Here is a 19,293-nt window from a genome sequence, read left to right on the forward strand (position 1 = left end):
CCAAATATGAATTACTTCCACTGTTCATATACTGGTAACTTTTTTCCTGTTCGTGTCAGCTTATCCTTTTTTCCCCTGCTGTAAAACGGCATGACTGTGTCAGTTAGCCAGACACAATGACTTGCACAAAATGATTTACTCACCCTCAAGTTGTTCCAAGTCTGTATGCTGTTTTCAGTGTAACACAAAAGGACAATTTTGAAGACTGTTTACACCACTATACAGGAAAGCAGTCCATATGACACAAAGCTCTCATATGACCACTTGAAGTATAGTTTTTATGGCGCCTTTATAGTGCACCTTTAAAACTCATGATCATGGTCTTCTGCCATTTTATAAAATAGAGCTGTGATAGAGTGGAAAAGAGTGTGTATGGGGAGGGTCTTCTTTTATGTTATGAAAAGTAACAGTGTTTGGGTTTGGAAAGACATAAGGGTAAGTAAATGATAACATAATTTTCATATTTAGGTGACGTATCCCTTAAACTTTTTGAGTGCAGACCTTACAAGGACATAACGACTAGCATCAAAATACAATGGTTGCAGACACTTGGGGGGGTTTATTGTCCAGATTTAAAAAATGGCTAATCTACTAGATCTGCAAATAATATATTTTTATTTTTATAAATGTCCTAACCACAAACTATAAACACACGTCAGTCAAATCCACATATTTTACCATGTTCTAGTTTAAGTCTGAGTATGATAACTCTCCCACATTTAGTTTTATGAATCATTTACTTACGGGACAATTTGGCCATATCTGATTATTGAGGGGAACGTGTCCCCCTCACTGTCTATGGTGGTTACAGCCCTGATTGACGCTGATGTTAAGCACACAAAAGCAGTGTACATGTTGTGCTTGGCTGTGGGGTTTCATTGCTGTACCCTGTGATTCACCACACGGTAACCTTCCACACATACACATGTGTATCAAATCAGGTATTCTCTGAAAGCCAGCCAAGCTATTTTAGATTTTTTTTAAAAAAAATATATATATATATATATATATATATATATATATAAATTCTTTTACATTTTGTTTTCAAATTTTTAGTTCAATGTTGTATTGCTTGATATTTGAACAACGAACCCATGAAGTTTAAACTTGCAGGTATTTTATTTTAAATTTGGTGTTTGGAGTCTATGCCCTTGTTGTTGTAGATCTGTCCATCTGCGTTGTTTCTGACTCACCCAAAAAGCACGCTGGCAGTTCCAGCAGATTTTAAAAGGCATGCAGGACAGATCGGACAGGTGAAAGATCTTTGATGCACGAGCTGGAAAAAGTGCAAACCAGTGCAGTAATCAATGTAAAAGAATACTTTTCTTTCTCAAACATTATTTCCTTTTGGGATTTGTTTGGTTGTTATGATGGCAACAAGACATTATTTTGTGATTTGGATTGTTTTCTGTTTTGACCTGGTTGATTCTGTGAGTATTATTACCTTTCTGAGCTTATATGAATTTAATAGTAATTAAAATTGTATTGAACTTATTTTTCTATTTATCCATTTGGTCAAAATCCGATTCCTTTCCCCACAGTGCCTGGTATTAATATTTTGTTGCTTGTTAATAAAATGTGTGTGCAGTCCTCTGATCAATGCCACCAGGAGAGAGACAGACTTCAGGCACAGTTGAGAAGTATGGAGGCTCGTGCTGTTAAGCAGCAGTTGATGATCCAGAGCTTTCTGAACCTCAATCAGCAACCTCCACTTCCTCTAAATGAGAGCATCTTTTTTGACCTTGGAGACAAACAATATACAGGTAATAATGTGTATTTCTGTTTATATGTATTTGCTGGAATGCAGCAATTATTGAAGTTTTTTTTTTCCATTTCAGACTGCGCTCAGATTTTCAATAATGGCTACAAGAAGAGTGGATTTTACACGATTAAACCTGAAAAGAGCCCAGCTCAGATCAGAGTGTACTGTGATATGAAAGACGGAGGCGGGTGGACAGTTTTCCAAAGACGCTCTGATGGTAACGAATCTTTTGACAGGTGAGAAAGATTCTATATTCGTGTATTATTTATACAAAAGTCACATTTGGAGTGTGGAACCAGAGGGCTGAAAGAATTTTTTGCTAAACTTTTTATGAAGACTTTCCTCATACTGCAACCTGCCCATATTAAGTCTTTTAAATGAATGATAATTTTTATTCAAATCACTGTAATACTTTAATAATATCATATTTTATTCAATTTAATCAGTTTCCATTTGGCAGTAGATTTAGAGAGATGTTTGCGTTACTGGTTTTTCCTGGTGAATCTAATGGGTTCTTATTTTTTTTGTTATAGGGATTGGAACGATTACAAAACTGGTTTTGGTGATATCAAATCTGCAAATGCAGAGTTCTGGTTAGGGAATGACAACTTACATTATCTGACATCCCAAGGTGGGACATTCCTTTATGTATGAATTTTAAATCATTCATATAAAATAGGGTATACACTATAAATATATATGCTTAGTTATATATCATGGATGTTGTTGTGTTGTGTTTTTTTTTTTTTTTTTTTTTTTGTAAATATTATGTAACAGGTAATTACAGCTTGAGAATCGACTTGGAAGACTTTGAGGGCAGCCACCGTTTTGCCATGTACAAAAAGTTCCAAGTAGACAGTGAACAGGTAGCACCTGTCTTTTTGTGAGGGTTAAACAAGGAGATTATCCCTCTGTTTAGTAACTATATACGGAGTAAGCATAGGTTTGAATGAATTATAACTATGCCTGCATGGTTTTAGAATCATTACCAGCTGCAGTTTGATGGATACAGAGGGAATGCAGGAGACTCGCTCTCAGGAAGCTACAACCCTGAGGTGCAGGATTGGGCAAGTCACCAGGGCATGAAATTCAGCACAAAAGATAAGGACAATGATCGCTATGAGCGCAACTGTGCTCTGGAAGATATGTCTGGCTGGTGGTTTAACAGGTCTGTTAAATATATTGTTATCCAAAAAAAAAAAAAGGCATTTAACAAGTTAGTAAACTGCCTATGATCAAGAATAATTGTATACTTGGACAACAGCCTGTCTATAGTGGTTATTGATCATGTGAGTATTATTGTAAAAAAAAAAAAAAAACCCTCTCAATGTCATAAATCATCTACATACAGTGTTCTAAGCATTTAATATAGCCTACTATCTGAAAAGAAATTATTATTATGTGGAAGGAAAACCCTCACCCAGTCTTAATAAATACCCTGCATGCTGTTTGCTTGAAGTTCTTCCACTGTTCTTCCTCTAGGTGTCACTCTGCCAATCTGAATGGACTTTACTATAAAGGACCGTACAGTGCAGTGACTGACAACGGGATAGTGTGGTACACCTGGCATGGCTGGTGGTACTCTCTCAAAACAGTGGAAATGAAGATCAGGCCAAGTGCCTTTGAAACTAATGAAGTCTAACATAACACGTTTTACCATTGGTCAATTATACTTGGAAAAATATATAGATGCTGTATGCATATTGAAATATATTTACATACAGTTTATAGTAATAGAGAACATATACTGTCAATGTAGTTTATAGTCTGTGTGTGTGTGTGTGTGTGTGTGTGTGTGTGTGTGTGTGTGTAAACATTACACCTATATAATCACAAAATGACATGCATTTCTACCAAGCATGATCAAATGTAATGCAAACTTTTTACTCAATATTTAACTAGACTCGATCAGAGTGTTAGTCAAATAAAGTTGAATAATGTTTAATTATAATATCGTTGTGTTATAACGGATTAAAGGTATACAATAATACTAAGTTCTATATATAAAAAATAATAATAATAAAATAATAGTTAAAAAAAACAAGGGTTCGGATTTCTACCCCGGAAGTGACGCCATCTGTCCACAGGTGAGAAGAGTGCAGAGCTCGTGCGTACCTTTTGGGTGCACTGTTTTTCTTATAGGTGAGGTGCATGGATGGTTTAACAGAAACATAAGAACATCAGATGAGTTGTTCATCAGAAAATTCGCTACCTTGCGTTTGCCGTCAGATTCTCTGAAGTTGGAAGAAAAAGAAAAAAAAAAAGAACTAAAACTCAACAATATTCCGGTAAATGAACCTCCAGTCTTGTGTGTTTTTGTGTGTGTAGTTTGGCTCCTCGCTTAACTAACGCGCTTCAGTAACTTGTAAAGTTTGTAAATATTAATCCCCCCCACACACACACATATAAATTACACGATCGGTAACAGCTGAATAACAAGCAGATCTTGCTTACAAATGTATGTTTGAACAGCCTAGGAAATAGCTTGTAATGATAACCTGGTAACTATACAATGACTCCAGTATTTATATCAAAATCTAGCAAAACTGTTGCATTCATGATTTTGTTTTGTAACCATAATGCAGCTGTAAAACTATCAAGTATAGACTACACAGCATGCTTAATCAACTAGTACATTGGTTTGCTCAGTCCCATAAAGGATTCACTGCATACTATAGCTTTATGACTGGTTCACTCTCTGCACTATTTTTGGAAAGCAGTACAAGGCATCTGAGATATCCTTCTGATGAGTGTAAATCAGGTGCAAAAACAGTGTTCAGGAAATAGACTGTGCCTCTGAAGGAGATGTGATCTCATGCGAAAGCAGAGCTGGAGAAAAGCAAGTTACTAGAAATAACTTTAAAAGCTGTTTTTTTTTTTTTTTCTTTTCTTTTTTTCTGGCTGTCATGTAATCAACCCTATTCCCAATGCTGTAAGCAGCTTTTAAAGGATTGCTTAATCTAAAACCTCACAGTCATTATTTGTATTAGTAATTAGTCATTGTATTGACATTATTAGGAAAGATTTGGGAGGATTGTTGGTACAGTTTCCTCAATGTATAAATTATTGCATGTTTTCTCTTTGCCAAGAGAAGAACCGGGGAGGTCTTGGCATGCTGTGTCTCGACTTACTGCTCATCTGTCCTTTAGGGCATTGTATGGCATCCAAAAGGAATTTAAATAACTTTAAGATGCCGGAGCAAGTGTTTGAGCAGGTTCTTTTAAAGTTTTAAATGAAAGTTTGTCTTAATCATGAATACAGCTAGCATGCAGAAAATCTATCTACAAGTTACATGGGGAGTCAAATCTGTTTTTCTTCATTCGACGTATACTAATTTAGATTCACTGGAACATAGTATGAGAGAACGGGTTTTCTACTGTGACAGTACATAGATCATAGACCATAGATTTGTGCAGTGATTGCATGCCAAAGATGGAGGTTATAGAGGGGCACGAGAGTCTGAGAACAGTTGCCTTCAACTCAATTCGTGAAGAGCATACATTTTTGAATAGCAGCATTTTGAAGTTGCTTGTATGTCATTTGATATTTGAGTTGTGTTGAGCATTGAGGTATTTCATATGGACCTCCTCTAACAAAACAACCAGTTACTCCAAAAGTTTTAAGAGTTCACATTGAACTTGTTTCCATGTGTTGAATATTTGGAATGGGAATAAAAGAGCTGATAAATGCTTTGGGAAAATGGTTGTAATCGACCATACTGACAACTTTCTACTGTTTCTTAAGCGAACAGTAATTTTCTATCTAACATTATCTTACCAAATATTTGGCTTTGGTTTTACAGTCATGATAAGCTGTAATCAGTGGATATGTGTGAAATTCTATGCTGGTGTTTATCTTGTGGTTCATTCATGCACGGCTGTGAATCATTTATTCCGCTTATTGCCAGCAATCTTATACCTCAACTTAAAATGGAGTATCAGTTTTTAATCACTGAGCTGTGCCCAATTTGATTAAATCTATTCCCATGCTGTAATCCATTGCACAATTACTGCAGGTTGGTATTACTGGATATCCATGATTGCACATTTTTAGTAGTCTGGATTAGGCAGGAATAGAGTTGTGTAGAACACAGCTAACCAGTTCATACCATCTGTTCCCAGAAATGTACATGTCTAAAGAAATAACCTACATTTTTATTCCCCATATTTTACACACACCAAATACACACTAGTAATTATGGTAATATTTCTAAACAGACTTTACGTTGTGTAAAACAGACTCCGAATGGTCTCTTCCTAATTGGTCGATTGCATATTGACCTGAAATGACTTACGTGCGTGTATGTGTGGGGGCATGCTCTCAGTTACAGCCCTGAACAAAAAAGCTGGCTGTCGTGAACTCTTTCATAATAGGAGGCCTTTGGTCGCATAGCAACAGCGAATGCCATTCTGTCCTGCCATGTCTAAGCCCCTCCCTCCTTGCAAAGGTCCTGCTAGGGATAAGGTAACCAAATGCTCTCTCCAGTAAACTTAGCCTTGTAACATTAACACAGGCCTGAGCTGGACCTTGAACCGTGGAGTGATGTATGCAGAGGCGTGTTAGAATGAGTGCAGTCTGATTGCCCAAAGGTGATGGAAGCCAGCACTGAGAATATTTGTTAGGCAAGGAATCACTGCTACAAGTTCAGGGGGCTCTGAGAGCAAGAGCCCACACTTTAGCAGTGTGTTCGTGATGCTCTGACAAGTCGACTCTGAATTGGGGGCTGGTAGATAAATATGTGAGGAATATGCACAGAGTTATGCGTTTGGTCTAGTCTGAGACTTTTCCATACCACTGATGGGATCAATTCCATGAGAAAGGATCTTGACTCGGGGAAGAGAATTGTGGAACATAGCTGGTAGGTCTGTTTTCCCTTTCAGCTGCATTGAATATGTTGGGAACTAAACCACTTACTAACTAGCAGAATACTTAGGCTTTTTGCTATCAGAATAAATACTTTGCTATATTGCAAAAGTCAACATTCCTTTTTCAAGGGGATCGTTCCGGCAGATATTCATGGAGAGATCATATGTAAAACTGTACTAATCAAAAAAAGCTGCTTGTGTTTGTTAGTAAACATGTGTTTAATACTATGTGATTGAGTTCCCCATATCTCATAATTATGTTGTTTAAGATCAGTGTAACATTAAAACATCATTGCTGTTTTAATATGGAAATATCATACTTTTATGAAACTCTTTGGCTTGTCTGTGCCACACCATGAACAGGACCGCTGTTGTGTACAGGTTGAGAGTAAATGAAATCTTAGCAGACTGGAGCAGCTCCTGCCTAACTGTTTTTATGACCAGCATACCCAAATAGGTCTATGTACCTAAGAATTTAGCTCTCATTTTTATGACTTTTGAAAGCACTAATGTCCCAGTAGTGGTATGCTGGTATATGACTTCACTGATTGTCCCATTCGTAGTAGTGTGTTAACAGAGAGGTGATTGTTTCTTGTCTTACTTAAGCAGTCATGGTTTAAATGTTCTAAGCAAGCAGTCTGACCCCGAGATAATGTTTTGGGAGAAAGAAATAAAGATTTTCCCCAGTCTTATTAATAGGAGGAAAGTTTTTGTGGACTGAAAAAGAATACTTCTACCCCTTCAGTGTTAAAATAATTGCAGTCGATTAGTTCAGAAGAATTTTCAAGCTTCGCTCTGACCATTTTCTTTTCTTCTTTTCTGAACTAGATTTAATTTTTTTTTAATAAACAGAGATAGCCTGAACACATGTATGTTACATTACATTTTACATTTATTCATTTAGCAGACGCTTTTATCCAAAGCGACTTACAAATGAGAAAATACAGGCAAAGCGATATATCAAGCAGAGAACAATACAAGTAGTGCTTGCATACAGGATCTGTTAATTGAGTTCCAGAAGAAGCAAAGTGCACAGATTACAGGTGTAAGTGCCAGAGTAATTTATTTACTTATTTATTTACTTATTTATTTATTTATTTATTTATTTATTTATTTTTATGGGTTGGTTAGGTGTTCACAGAAGAGGTGGGTCTTTAGCTGTTTTTTGAAGATGGTGAGAAATTCTGCGGTCCAGATTGAGTTTGGAAGTTCATTCCACCAGTGGGGAATAGTTAGTTTGAATGTTCTTGAAAGGGACCCTGAGCCACGCTCAGTAGATACTACTAAGCGTCGGTCGTTGATTGATCACAGATTGTGTGAGGGGAACGTAAGCCTTCAGGAGAGAGCTGAGGTAGGAGTGTGCTGTTCCAGACAAGGTCTTGTAGGTGAGCATCAAGGCCTTGAATTTGATGCGGGCAGCTACCGGAAGCCAGTGGAGGGAGATGAAGATGGGTGTGACATGGGTTCTCTTGGGCTGTTTGAAGACGAGGCTTGCTGCTGCATTCTGAATCATTTGAAGGGGTTTGGTGGAGCTGGCCGCGAGGCCCGAGAGTAGTGAGTTGCAGTAGTCCAGTTTTGAGATAAGAGCCTGGACTAGTATCTGTGTAGCCTGTTCGGTGAGGTAGGCTTTGATTTTCTTGATATTGTACAGGATGAACCTACAGGATCGTGCAGTTGTTGAGATGTGGTCTGTAAAGGTCAAGCTGTCATCGAGAATAACCCCAAGGTTCCTGGCTATCCTGGTTGGCTTGAGTGTGGTTGAGCCGAGCTGTACTGTGAGGTTGTGGTTGATTGAGGGACAGGCTGGGATGACGATAAGCTCAGATTTTGCCAGGTTGAGCTTAAGGTGGTGTCCCCTTATCCAGACCGAGATGTACGACAGGCAAGTAGAGATATGTGCAGAGACTGATGGATCGTCAGACTGGAAGGACAAATAGAGCTGGGTGTCATCAACATAGCAATGATATGAGAAGCCATGAGACTCACTCACCTGCCCTAGAGATGTAGTGTAAATAGAAAAGAGCAGTGGACCCAGAACTGAACCCTGTGTAACACCAGTTGTGAGTTTCAGAAATACCTCCCCTCCATGATACCTTGAAGGATCTGTCTGAGAGATAGGATTCCACCCAGCGCAGAACGGTTCCGGTGATGCCCAGTCTGGAGAGAGTCCAGAACCGTTCCAGTGATGCCCAGTCTGGAGAAAGTTGACAGGAGGATCTGATGGTTCACAGTGTTGAAAGCAGCAGAGAGGTCAAGTAGGATGAACACAGATGATCTAGAGGTTGCTCTTGCTAGTCGTAAGGCTTCAGTGACGGAAAGCAGAGCAGTCTCCGTGGAGTGATTGCTCTTGAAGCCAGACTGCTTGGTGTCCAGGAGGTTGTTCTGTGTGAGAAAATTTTTATATATATATATATATATATATATATATATATATATATATATATATATATATATATTATATAATATAATATAATATAATATAATATAATATAATATAATATATATATATATATAATATAATATAATATAATATAATATAATTTAATTTTGAAGGTTTGAACCTCCAAAATAAACATCGGTATTCTCCCATAGAGCATAAAGTTTCCATTGTATGCAGGTTAACTCTGCATGTAAGTTAACAAATACAATATGTTCTATTTAGGATTCTATAGAGGCAGACCCAGCCCTACAGCTAGACCTGATGTGTAAGGTCTTTGAGACAGACATGAACTTTTACCTGGTGGATAATCATTGTTTTCCTCATGTCTGTACCTGTTACGTGTTGCAGACACCTCCCTCTTTGCCAACATAGATTAAACATTGTTCTACTGATTTGTTTGTTCACACAGTGCTGTTGTTGGAAGGAATTGTAGAAAAGCGCTCTCTCTCTCTTGCTCTCGCTCTCGCTCTCTCTAGGTTAAGCATTTAAATAGATTATTTCAATATGAAATTGTCATGTGTAAAAGGCTTGATTTGCTGATTCAAGTTCATTCTAGTAAAATTCCTGGCAACAAAGAACTTCTTTCTGCCCCTTGTCTAGACCCCCTTCCTTTATTGTACTGACAGGAGTGCAGTGGAGTGTGCAGGATCTCTTTCCAGTAGTTTAAAAGCAATTTCTACCCCTGTGGAATGTGATTATGGAATAAGCAGGCAGAACATAAAATTTCATGAGATTGTTTAGGTTCAAGTAAAAACTTTCCTCCCATTTTGGCCTATTTTAAAGCTTGTGAAATGTTTCAATAATGTTGTGCTAAATAACGCTGAATAATGCAGAAGGGGTTGGTGTAGAGCTACAACAGTCATATGAGAACTCAAACCTATACAGCTACTTCTGAGTTTTACTATACAGCTACTTCTACAGCTACACTAGCAGTAGGTGAGTTAGGATTTTGTGAGTTTGCTTTTATTTATTTATTTTTATTGCATCTGGAGTTAAGGCCATTTCCACTAATCTTTGGATGAATTTTAATTGAATCAAAAATATTATAATTCATGATTTTGGAATGAGTCTGTATTTGTTATGAACATCTATTACTCCCAAAACATTTTTAAAATGCAGATGTTTTAACCTCTCCATTTAAATAAATATTCCTATTTAATTTCTAAAATGATGCACATTTCTCCTGCATTTCCGTCTGTGAAATATTGAAATATCCAAGGTCTATTGGAGTAGAACTAGCATGCTGTGCTGACCATTCAAAGTCTTGTCTTGTACTTGGCTGTTTATATTCCATCATGTTCTAAATGTGGCACAGTGAGCATTTTGTGACTGCTTTGTATCACAGAACCTATTACTGAGTTAAACCAATCGTTTTTTTTTTTTCGTTTGGGTTTTTTGCATTTGCTGTTTGAAATGCAGAGTGTCCTAAAAGTCTTCATACATAGGGGACTATGTGTGCCACCATCATGCTGGTTGTTACTTCGTCAGTGGATGTTTGTGGACGTCCGCTTTTCGGTTATTCCGCAACACTTTCAGTCTTTTTGAATTAGTTAATAAGTTTGGCAGCAGTGTCGTGTGATGTGCTTGCTTTGTTTCCTGTTAGTCCATCACAACCTTGCAACAGCTTCCCGATCCAGCCATGAGAATTTCAGTACATTATTCCTTTGTTAAAGGCATTCTTACAGGCTATCTGGGAGGAAAAATACATATAATAAAAACTAAGCATGAAAAAAAAATTGGCAGACATTTTGCTAAAAACTGTTCATTTTGGGACTCCCTGTATAGAAGGCTTCTTCTAAAAAAAATTATTTATTTATATATTTATTTATTTTTATTTTTTTTTTTTTTTAGCTTGCCTAGGCACTCATGAATGCTCAGTTTCAGTTAAGTCTTTAGTGTCTTGTTAGCCCTATAAATGGTTCATTTTAGTTTGTTTCAATTACTTGGGTTTTACTTACTTACTTACTTACTTACTTACTTACTTACTTACTTAGGTTTTCTTGTGTAAACCTAACCATCAATTTGGTTAATATTTAAGTATTTAGGGCTGCTATGTGCTAACATACAGTACTAATAAAAGGGCTGGATTTTTCTTCCCAGGTCTGTGTTGACCTTTTTTCTTTTCTTTTTCTTTCAAAAGGCAGTGATCCTAGAAAGGCATTTCAATTAGACATTTAAAAAAGGTTAACCATGGAGGGTAGTGCCACAGTCCAAACTCTTTCTTATATAAAGGTGTCCTTGGAGATATGAAACATTAATAGGGTGTCATATGCTTGCTACAAGAAAGGTTGTTCAGTGAATTGATTCTAAAATATTAAGACTCAAGAGATTGTGTTGCTTAATTGGCAGGCAGAAGGTGTTTCCAGTTTACTATGAACATTACAGTTTATTGTTACTATGAACATTAAGTATTGAACACTATGCTGGCTAGGTTTTATACATGGTACAGTAATGTCCAAGTACTTGCAAATTAGCTAAACTTGAATGTTTATAGGGCTAACAAGGAAACTAATGAAATTACTGAGACTGCGCATATAACTGTCATGATTAAGGTGGTCAAACTAAAGTAAAATAAGGTAGAAGGCTCCTTAAAAGTAAGATTACTGGTGTATTTGGGGGTTGCCTTGAGAGACCCTTTTCATCTACACTTTATACCAAAAGCAATCTTTTTTTTTTTTTTTTTTTTTTTTTTTAAACATGAACATTGATTAAAAGTCTGAAGTATTTAAATACATTTTCTCCATCCTAGGTGTTTTGCTTTGGCTGATGCTTAAAGGCTTACCACAAGAGAAAGTAAACAGTCAAACCATAGATGTTTGGGCCTTGAAGTCAGCTCCTCTGAACTTAAAACCACTCCGACAGCCAAAGGCATGGAGGTTCCCCTTAGCTCTATGCACCTCTCATCGTTTGCAGAGGACCAAAATGGAAATGACATTACTTGCCTTAGTAACCCTTCATCCGATTCACCAAGGGACAGCAGAAGTCATGGCAAGACAAACAGCCCTGCTGATGTAGAGATGACCAGGGACTGTGTCAGTGAGTTGTTTTCAACTACAAGCATAATTAATAAAGTGGATGTACACTCAGACTTGGCCACTGTCAGCTGTATGAAAACTGCAGACGACAACTGTAACCAGAATGTGACTCTTATGGTCTCGGGCCTGCAAAATGGCGATATTGATTCTGAAAGTACCAGGTTAGATGTCCATGGTCTCCTTGTAATGAAATGTGATGACATTTCAAAGATGTGCGTAAACACTGATGCGCAACAAGCTTTTGTCATAGGATCAGTTACTTCGTCATGCTCTAGCACCAGTGAGAACTACACCTCTGTGAGCTCTGGTGAGATGCTAATTAGGAGCAAAAGTTTTATCATTCATGAGTCTGATCAACTACTCAGTGCCTCAGTCTTAGAGGAATCATCAGATATGCCTTCTGATCTTGGCCTGATTCCTGGCTTGCTGCCTGATGTCTGTGAGGGTCTTGTTAATAACATGGTCAGTGCTTCAGAACAAAACGGCAAACATCCTGACTTTGGACTCACCTTCATCCAGCCAAGCAATCAGACATTCACAATGGAAGAGGATGTCTTTCAAACAATTCCTCATAATGCACCTGGGGAAAGCAGAGCATCACATTTAGTTGCAGGAGATAATCATACTGAATGTGTCACACCAGTTAATCTGAAAAAAAGTCATTTTGAAGCTGAAAGATCCACTCGTTCCACGTCAGCTGATGGAAAAACATTCCAATTTCCAACCTCTGAGGAACTAGATATCAGTGGTAATGCCCAGACGTCTACTCCTGTTCAGTATATGAGCTCTAAAACATTTTGCTTTTCAGACTCTCCTCTTAACTTGAGTAAGAATGATTTTGGGAGTCCATTGGTCCAAGTCATGAAGGAACAGCAAAGTTGTCAGAAGTTGTCAGAACAGCAAAGTTGTCAGAAACCCGAAACTTCATTGACTACATCCACTAAAAGTAATAAGTCAGAAACTAAGAAGTATGTCAAGCCTGACTTCAGTAATATAAAATCTAAAATAATGTCTAGACCCACGAGTGCCTTAAAGCAGTCAAGTGCAACTGTTGTCAGTGCTTCATCGAATATAAGACTGCACAAAAAACAGACTAGACCTTCCCATTCCATGCAAAGCATAGCATCTCCTACCAGATCTACCTCTGCAATTTCTTCCAGCTCCACTCTCCCATGTGGTAGCCATAAGACGGATGAGAACAATGTGATTAAAAGAACTCGCTCATCCACTTTTCAAGATACTTCACCTGCTGCAAAGTCCCGGGTTCGCACATGGTCTGAGGCTTCCAGCACATCAAAAACGAATGGAGAAGACATGACTGTAAAGGAGTCTGAGGTCGGTAGGATCGTAAACACCTTCCCTAATGCAAAAAGCTCATCTGTAGGAGGTTTTCTGAGTCTAACTAGCCTGACCAAACTTGGAGACAGACATGCTTCTTTTAGAGATGAAAAATGTCTCAAGAAACCACAGAAAACAAGTACAAAAGTGAGTGTCTTTGAGTAAAATATAAAAATGAATTGCTTTTTGTGATTGTTTCAAATGAATGTTGGTATCCATATTATCTTTTATATTTTACATTTATCCAGAGTGATTTTACATGTATCTATATTTTAGGTAAACAGATGGGTATGACTTATGGTTTGATATATAAGGTTAAACATTTTAAGAAAAGTAACACGAGTATATAATGAATCAGTGTTTTTCAAACTTGTACCTAGTGTTTCTCTCCTCTAACGTGCACTGTCTAACCACGTTTGTTAATTCGCTAAACTTATTGGGCAGCTGTGGCTCAGGTGGTAGTGCGGGTTGTCCACTAATCATAGGGTTGGTGGTTCGAATCCCAGTCCACATGCCAAAGTGTCCTTTGGCAAGACACTGAACCCCAAGTTGCTCCCGATGGCAAGCTAGCACCTCTACCATTGGGGTGTGTGTGTGTGTGAATGAGAACCTGTGTAAAGCGCTTTGTAGAACCGCTAAGGTTAAAAAAGCGCTATATAAGTGCAAACCATTTACTTATTGTATCAGGTAAATTAAAAGTAAGAATTAGAGTCAGGATTGAGAAACACTGTAATAAAGTATCATGTATCACCTTTGCTCCCTCAAACATGTGGTCTCAAATGATAAAAATTCAAAATTGGTTCACCATCTTGAACCAAATTAATGTCCAGACCACCATGTTATTGCTTCGAATGGCTTTAATTGTTGCATTAAATATGTTCTTACTACTCTGGTAAATGTATTCCATGTGTAAACACACACACTGTGTTTTATAGAGTTTGGGGAGTGTTACTTGGCAGGGATTTCCACATTCTCAGGAGAACTGTAGTACAATAGGAAGTTCTGAGTGTGCGTAAGTTCTCGACCACAATTTGCATTCTTCAGCTCGGTTATGGCCAACACCGTAGTGATTGTGGAGAACACAGACTTCAGTCATGTCTCTTGGGAGCATGTGAATGAAAGGAAGCTCCTCTTGCAGGCAGACTCGACCCGGCCGGTAGGAGCAGCACCGTGTGATTTGCGCAAAAGCAGTCTTGGCTTCCAGCCATTATCATCCAGGACAGGAGGCAGTTCGCCAGCACAAACTCCCGTTGCAAGTCTTCGGCCAGCACCTCTTTCTGCATCAAAGCCTAAGCTTGGCACGGCATGGAAAAATGGCTGCACCACCACTGACATGCCTACTCCGAGGAGCAAACTGAGCACATCTGGAGGTATGGAAAATGCTTGCACATGGTAGATTCTTTTTGTTTCAGCTTATTAATGGCAGTTGTTTAGTAGTGTTGGAGCATTGTAGTATTTTAAATAATGTTAATAGCTTAAAGTTTTTGTTGTTGTTGTTGTTCACATTCGATTTACATTTGTCTGTTGTGACCTACACCTGAAACCATGCTGAGTGATGCCAGGTTGTAACATTGTATGGCAAATGAAGTAAATAGTAAAATTAAATATATTAAAAAATTAAGTTAGTGCTTTCACAGACTTGGTCATAACATTTTGCTGCCATTAAATGTGTACTAACTTCTAAATATAGTGTTTTTTTTTTTTTGTTTTTACTGTGTATAATCCACTCCAGCACTATGGTTTTGGAATGACTAATATTATTGTTAATTACCGTCACTTATATCTATTATTTTAAAAGACATAACTCACAAACATTATTCAATTATACACGATGTGTTTGAGCGTACCTCCTCAAAACAATAAAATACATTGATGTCTAATCCATAACTGCACTGTATTTTCAGGTGGTTGAGTTGGGCTTAACAGCTCATCAGCTAATTGTTGAGCGTTTCATCAGTATGATCAGATGTGAATGGAAAACTGTGTATATATTGATGACAACCCTGAGTTTAAAGAGACAAACAGAAATACATGTCTTTAGTTTGTCTGCAGTTCTCGTTTTCACTACCACGAGGAGAATGCCATACACACCACTGAGAGCAGATTTTCCTCTTTCTGCTGAACAAATCTTGTCATATTCCCAGAGGACTAGCAGAGGATACAGATGTGCCTTCTCTACCTTTACAGACTTTTATATAAACATGCCCCTTCCTGTCCTCCCTGACCATTCTTGTATTTACAGAAGATAATTAGAGGCCCACTGAGAAGGTCAACTTAGACCGGAAAGCAGAAGGGCTAATTGAAAAAACAGTGGAAGGAAAGAAGTACTGTGTTGAATCATTCCCTGATGTGGTTTGTTCATTCAGTATGGTGCTTTTTACTGTTTTACCAGCAATGTAGGGAACTTAGGATATAGGGAAAGGACACACACACACGGGCAGATCATCAAATATATAAGGTATAGGATTATCTATCTATCTATCTAAATATCAGTTCCTTAATATGCCTCTAGGTGAGGGTAAGAAAATTAATTTAGAGTAGTTTATTTTGACTGTAGCATAAGTATATTAGAACAGTGTTCTTATACGCAGTATGGGCGGTGGTGGCTTGGCAGTTAAGGCTCTGGGTTACTGATCAGAAGGATGGGGGTTCAAGCCCCAGCACTGCCAAGCTGCCACTGTTGGGCCCTTGAGGAAGGCCCTTAACCCTCTCTACTCCAGGGGCAGCTTCCTGACAGGCTAGGGTATGCGAAGAAAACAATTTCACTGTGCTCTACTGTATATGTGACCAATAAAGACTCACCATCATTTTATATATATATATATATATATATATATATATATATATATATATATATATATATATATATATATATATATATATATATATATATATAGCTCAGTTGTCACTCTTTGGGCCTGAATAGGTACTGCCAGGTATCAATTTTGGTGGACTCTTCCCTGTAACTTTGGACTGTTTTCAGAGATTTTGGAAAAGAACAACTTGTGCTGAATTTATTTTTACTGTCTTTAGAATGCAGATGCACTTGTGTTTGCTAATTTGCTTTACATTACATAAATGCTTTATTGACTTACAGCACCACTAACAACACTGATCTCTTTTTGATGTAGGTAATCCAAGCATGCGTGTTACTGAAGGTACAGGACCCGAGGGTTCAGGGGGAAAGGTTTCCAGATTCTCTCTTATTGCTGGCAACGCACATTCATCTGCCTCAAAACTGCCAGTGAAGACAAGAACCCAGCTCAAAAGCTTGAGTACCTCCAGTGGACACACAAAGCCTGGTGAGACTTTAGATGCTTGTTCCAAATCAGCTTATAATGCACTAAATTCAGCCCATTTATTTGTTATTTCAATAGTCTAGACCAGTGTGATCTGTTTTACGATGTGAATAATTCATTCGTTCAAGGAGGCTGAAAAGTGCAATATATTGAGCATGCAGTACTGCTCACTGAGTAGAGCTTTGAGTTCACATAATTATGCTTTAATCAGATAGCACTGCACTTAATGCTGCATATTGGACTGATCAAGCAGTTTAATTTATTTTAAACCATAACACAACATTGTTGTTGAAAATCTAAATGTTTTGCATCGGCTTGGTGATCCTTTTACTATATCGAATGTCTTGTTATCCTTTTACTTATATGATCAATGTTTTTGTATTTTGTATAGTACAGGGGCTGAAATGACATGTTCTCTTAGAGTTATACCAGTTGGTACACAGTATATCATCTGTTTGGTCACAGGCATGGTGTTCACTTCCTAGTCTATCAAATACTGCTGTCATTTTGCAGACATCAACTCTGAGGGGTAAAAATAGCTGTGTCTGAGAAATGTGCTTCAGTTCTACATCTAGGATCGCTCCTTGCTTATTTTACATTGATATTATGATGGACACTCAACCAACTGTGTTGTATCCAGTCAAAAATATATTGCCAATGAAATGGTAGTGTTCAGATGCTGTATACCTAGTTAATGTAGACATGATCATCTTTACAGTTCAATTGTTGACCCACTTTTTCATGTTGGAATCTTGAATCTCATTTAAGCTCTGATGAAGTAGATTCTTTCCTTTAGGATTTACACAAACCCAGCAGTTATACTTAAATGGTTTCGTGTTTGTTTAAAGGCATGATATTTTCTGACCTTTAATAAAAATGATTACGGTGTTCACCCATAAAACCTGGCTTTCTAGGGGATAGAGTCATAAATAAGTCACTGAATGCTTTTTCCAACTCTAGTATAATTGTGAATTTGTGCTCTAAGGCCAGTTGAAAAGTAGGCCAGTGTTGTCAGGACAGACGGTGAAGGGGAGCCCTATTAAACAAAGAGGCCTTTTTTTTTTGCCTGAGCATCCTCACTATCCTGCTTCTTCCTCATTGGTGGATTGGCACACTTTTTTTTTTTTTTTTTTTTTTTTTTATGAGTGGGGCTCCTCAATCCCACATGTCTTGTAGGCTGGTTTGTTCCACTCCAGTTCACTTGGAGGGGGCGAGAAAACGGCACACAACCGTCTGTCTCCTGGAGCTCTATGTTTACTGGATTACCTTCTTTTCTTTGCCCATCATTTGCGATCAATGCGATCTCACTCTCTTGACATGCCTCCTCATTGGATCCTATCGTTTCTGTATCATTCCTTTGTTAGCTGCCTGTTCTGGGAAATCTAAGACTCCACTACCGAGAAGTAAGTTGTGTTCGACCATCAGAGAAAAACTAGTGTTTAAATTTCTGCCAGATTAAATTTTCGTTGAATCTGTGCTGTTGGTGCATGCAGTTGTATTTTTAAATGTTTGTGCTTAGTGTATTGTACATTGTTGATGGCCACACCAATACTGAGACTGCACTCTTAGAAATATTAGAATCCTTCAGGGTTCTTTGGTTGACCCTATCTCGAACCCTAGTCCAAGAAAATGCACATCCGTTAACCCCTTTTTGGAAGCTAATGATCCTTAATTATTCAACAAACCTTTACATATTCCTTGTAGAAGTCCTATGTGGTCTAATCCATTACACTATGCAAACATAGAAATAGCATTAGGCAGATGTTTAGTGTAAGAAAAACTCAAACTTTTACACGCATTCTGTAGTCTGGATGCAACTAGGTATCAAAAATCAATGTGTACATAGAATCACATACATGTGTGTGATTAAAAGTAAACCTTTTCTCCCTAGCACATTTCTGTAGAATTCAGATTGTCTGTGTGTGTGTGTGTGTGTGTGTGTTCGCAGATTTGGAGTCATCTTCAGGAGCTTTAGCTAAACCTTCCAATAACAGGATCACTTCATTAAGAAGCAGGCTCCAAAGTCTTTCTCCCAAAGTCTCATCTATTGGTAAAAACATACATTCTCATAAGAACTATATGCATAGCAGTCTACATTAGGTTGTTCTTTTTCTTTTCAACCAAAAATGTGGATAATTCAGAGAATTACTTTTGAGCTTTAGACCACTGATTTATAAATGATTCTCACAAAATTATAAATGTCTGTGCTCACATATTGAACTTACACATACACATTCATGTATACGGAGAGCAGCTTGTAGCAACAAACCTGTTTCTCAAAGTGGTTTATCTACAATCTTAAAAATAAAGGTGGCAGAAAGGTTTCTTTAAGATTGATGCCATAGGACGGTGGGGTTATAAGGTCCAGTTACATAAAATTCCTTCTGTCTGGAGGAATTGAAGTGGAATGTTTTGTTCATAGTGGGGCTTCACAATTTTGACTAATGAAATACTGAAATCTGTATTCAGACCTTGGTCTGCTACTTCAAGCCATTTATGGTTCCTTAAATAATTAGTCCATGGTTCTTTTTTTTTACCAATCTGTTGGAATTAC

At 37.7% G+C, this 19,293-nt stretch overlaps 2 protein-coding genes across 7 annotated transcripts in view; both read left to right on the forward strand.

The window, feature by feature from the left end:
• The first annotated feature begins 1,074 nt into the window (after nt 1-1,074).
• On the forward strand, nt 1,075-3,713 carry fgl1 (fibrinogen-like 1). Its single transcript, XM_017474118.3, has 7 exons — nt 1,075-1,430; nt 1,589-1,763; nt 1,839-1,998; nt 2,296-2,393; nt 2,540-2,628; nt 2,743-2,930; nt 3,245-3,713. Exons 1-7 carry the CDS (start codon nt 1,368-1,370, stop codon nt 3,402-3,404), a joined length of 933 nt encoding a protein of 310 aa, XP_017329607.1. The 5' UTR covers nt 1,075-1,367; the 3' UTR covers nt 3,405-3,713.
• A 113-nt stretch (nt 3,714-3,826) lies between these two features.
• The window catches only part of mtus1a (microtubule associated tumor suppressor 1a), a 38,833-nt gene continuing 23,366 nt past the window's right edge, over nt 3,827-19,293 (forward strand). The window contains exons 1-6 of one of the 6 annotated variants that reach the window (XM_053682367.1): nt 3,827-4,050; nt 11,817-13,587; nt 14,579-14,810; nt 16,572-16,742; nt 18,104-18,142; nt 18,688-18,789. In XM_053682367.1, the coding sequence (XP_053538342.1) occupies nt 11,938-13,587; nt 14,579-14,810; nt 16,572-16,742; nt 18,104-18,142; nt 18,688-18,789 (2,194 nt within the window). In that variant the 5' untranslated portion in view covers nt 3,827-4,050; nt 11,817-11,937. The other 5 variants (XM_053682371.1, XM_053682368.1, XM_053682366.1 and 2 more) reach the window with 5 other exon arrangements.

Source organism: Ictalurus punctatus, chromosome 8 (assembly GCF_001660625.3).
Source record: "Ictalurus punctatus breed USDA103 chromosome 8, Coco_2.0, whole genome shotgun sequence".
NCBI classification, from domain to species: domain Eukaryota; kingdom Metazoa; phylum Chordata; class Actinopteri; order Siluriformes; family Ictaluridae; genus Ictalurus; species Ictalurus punctatus.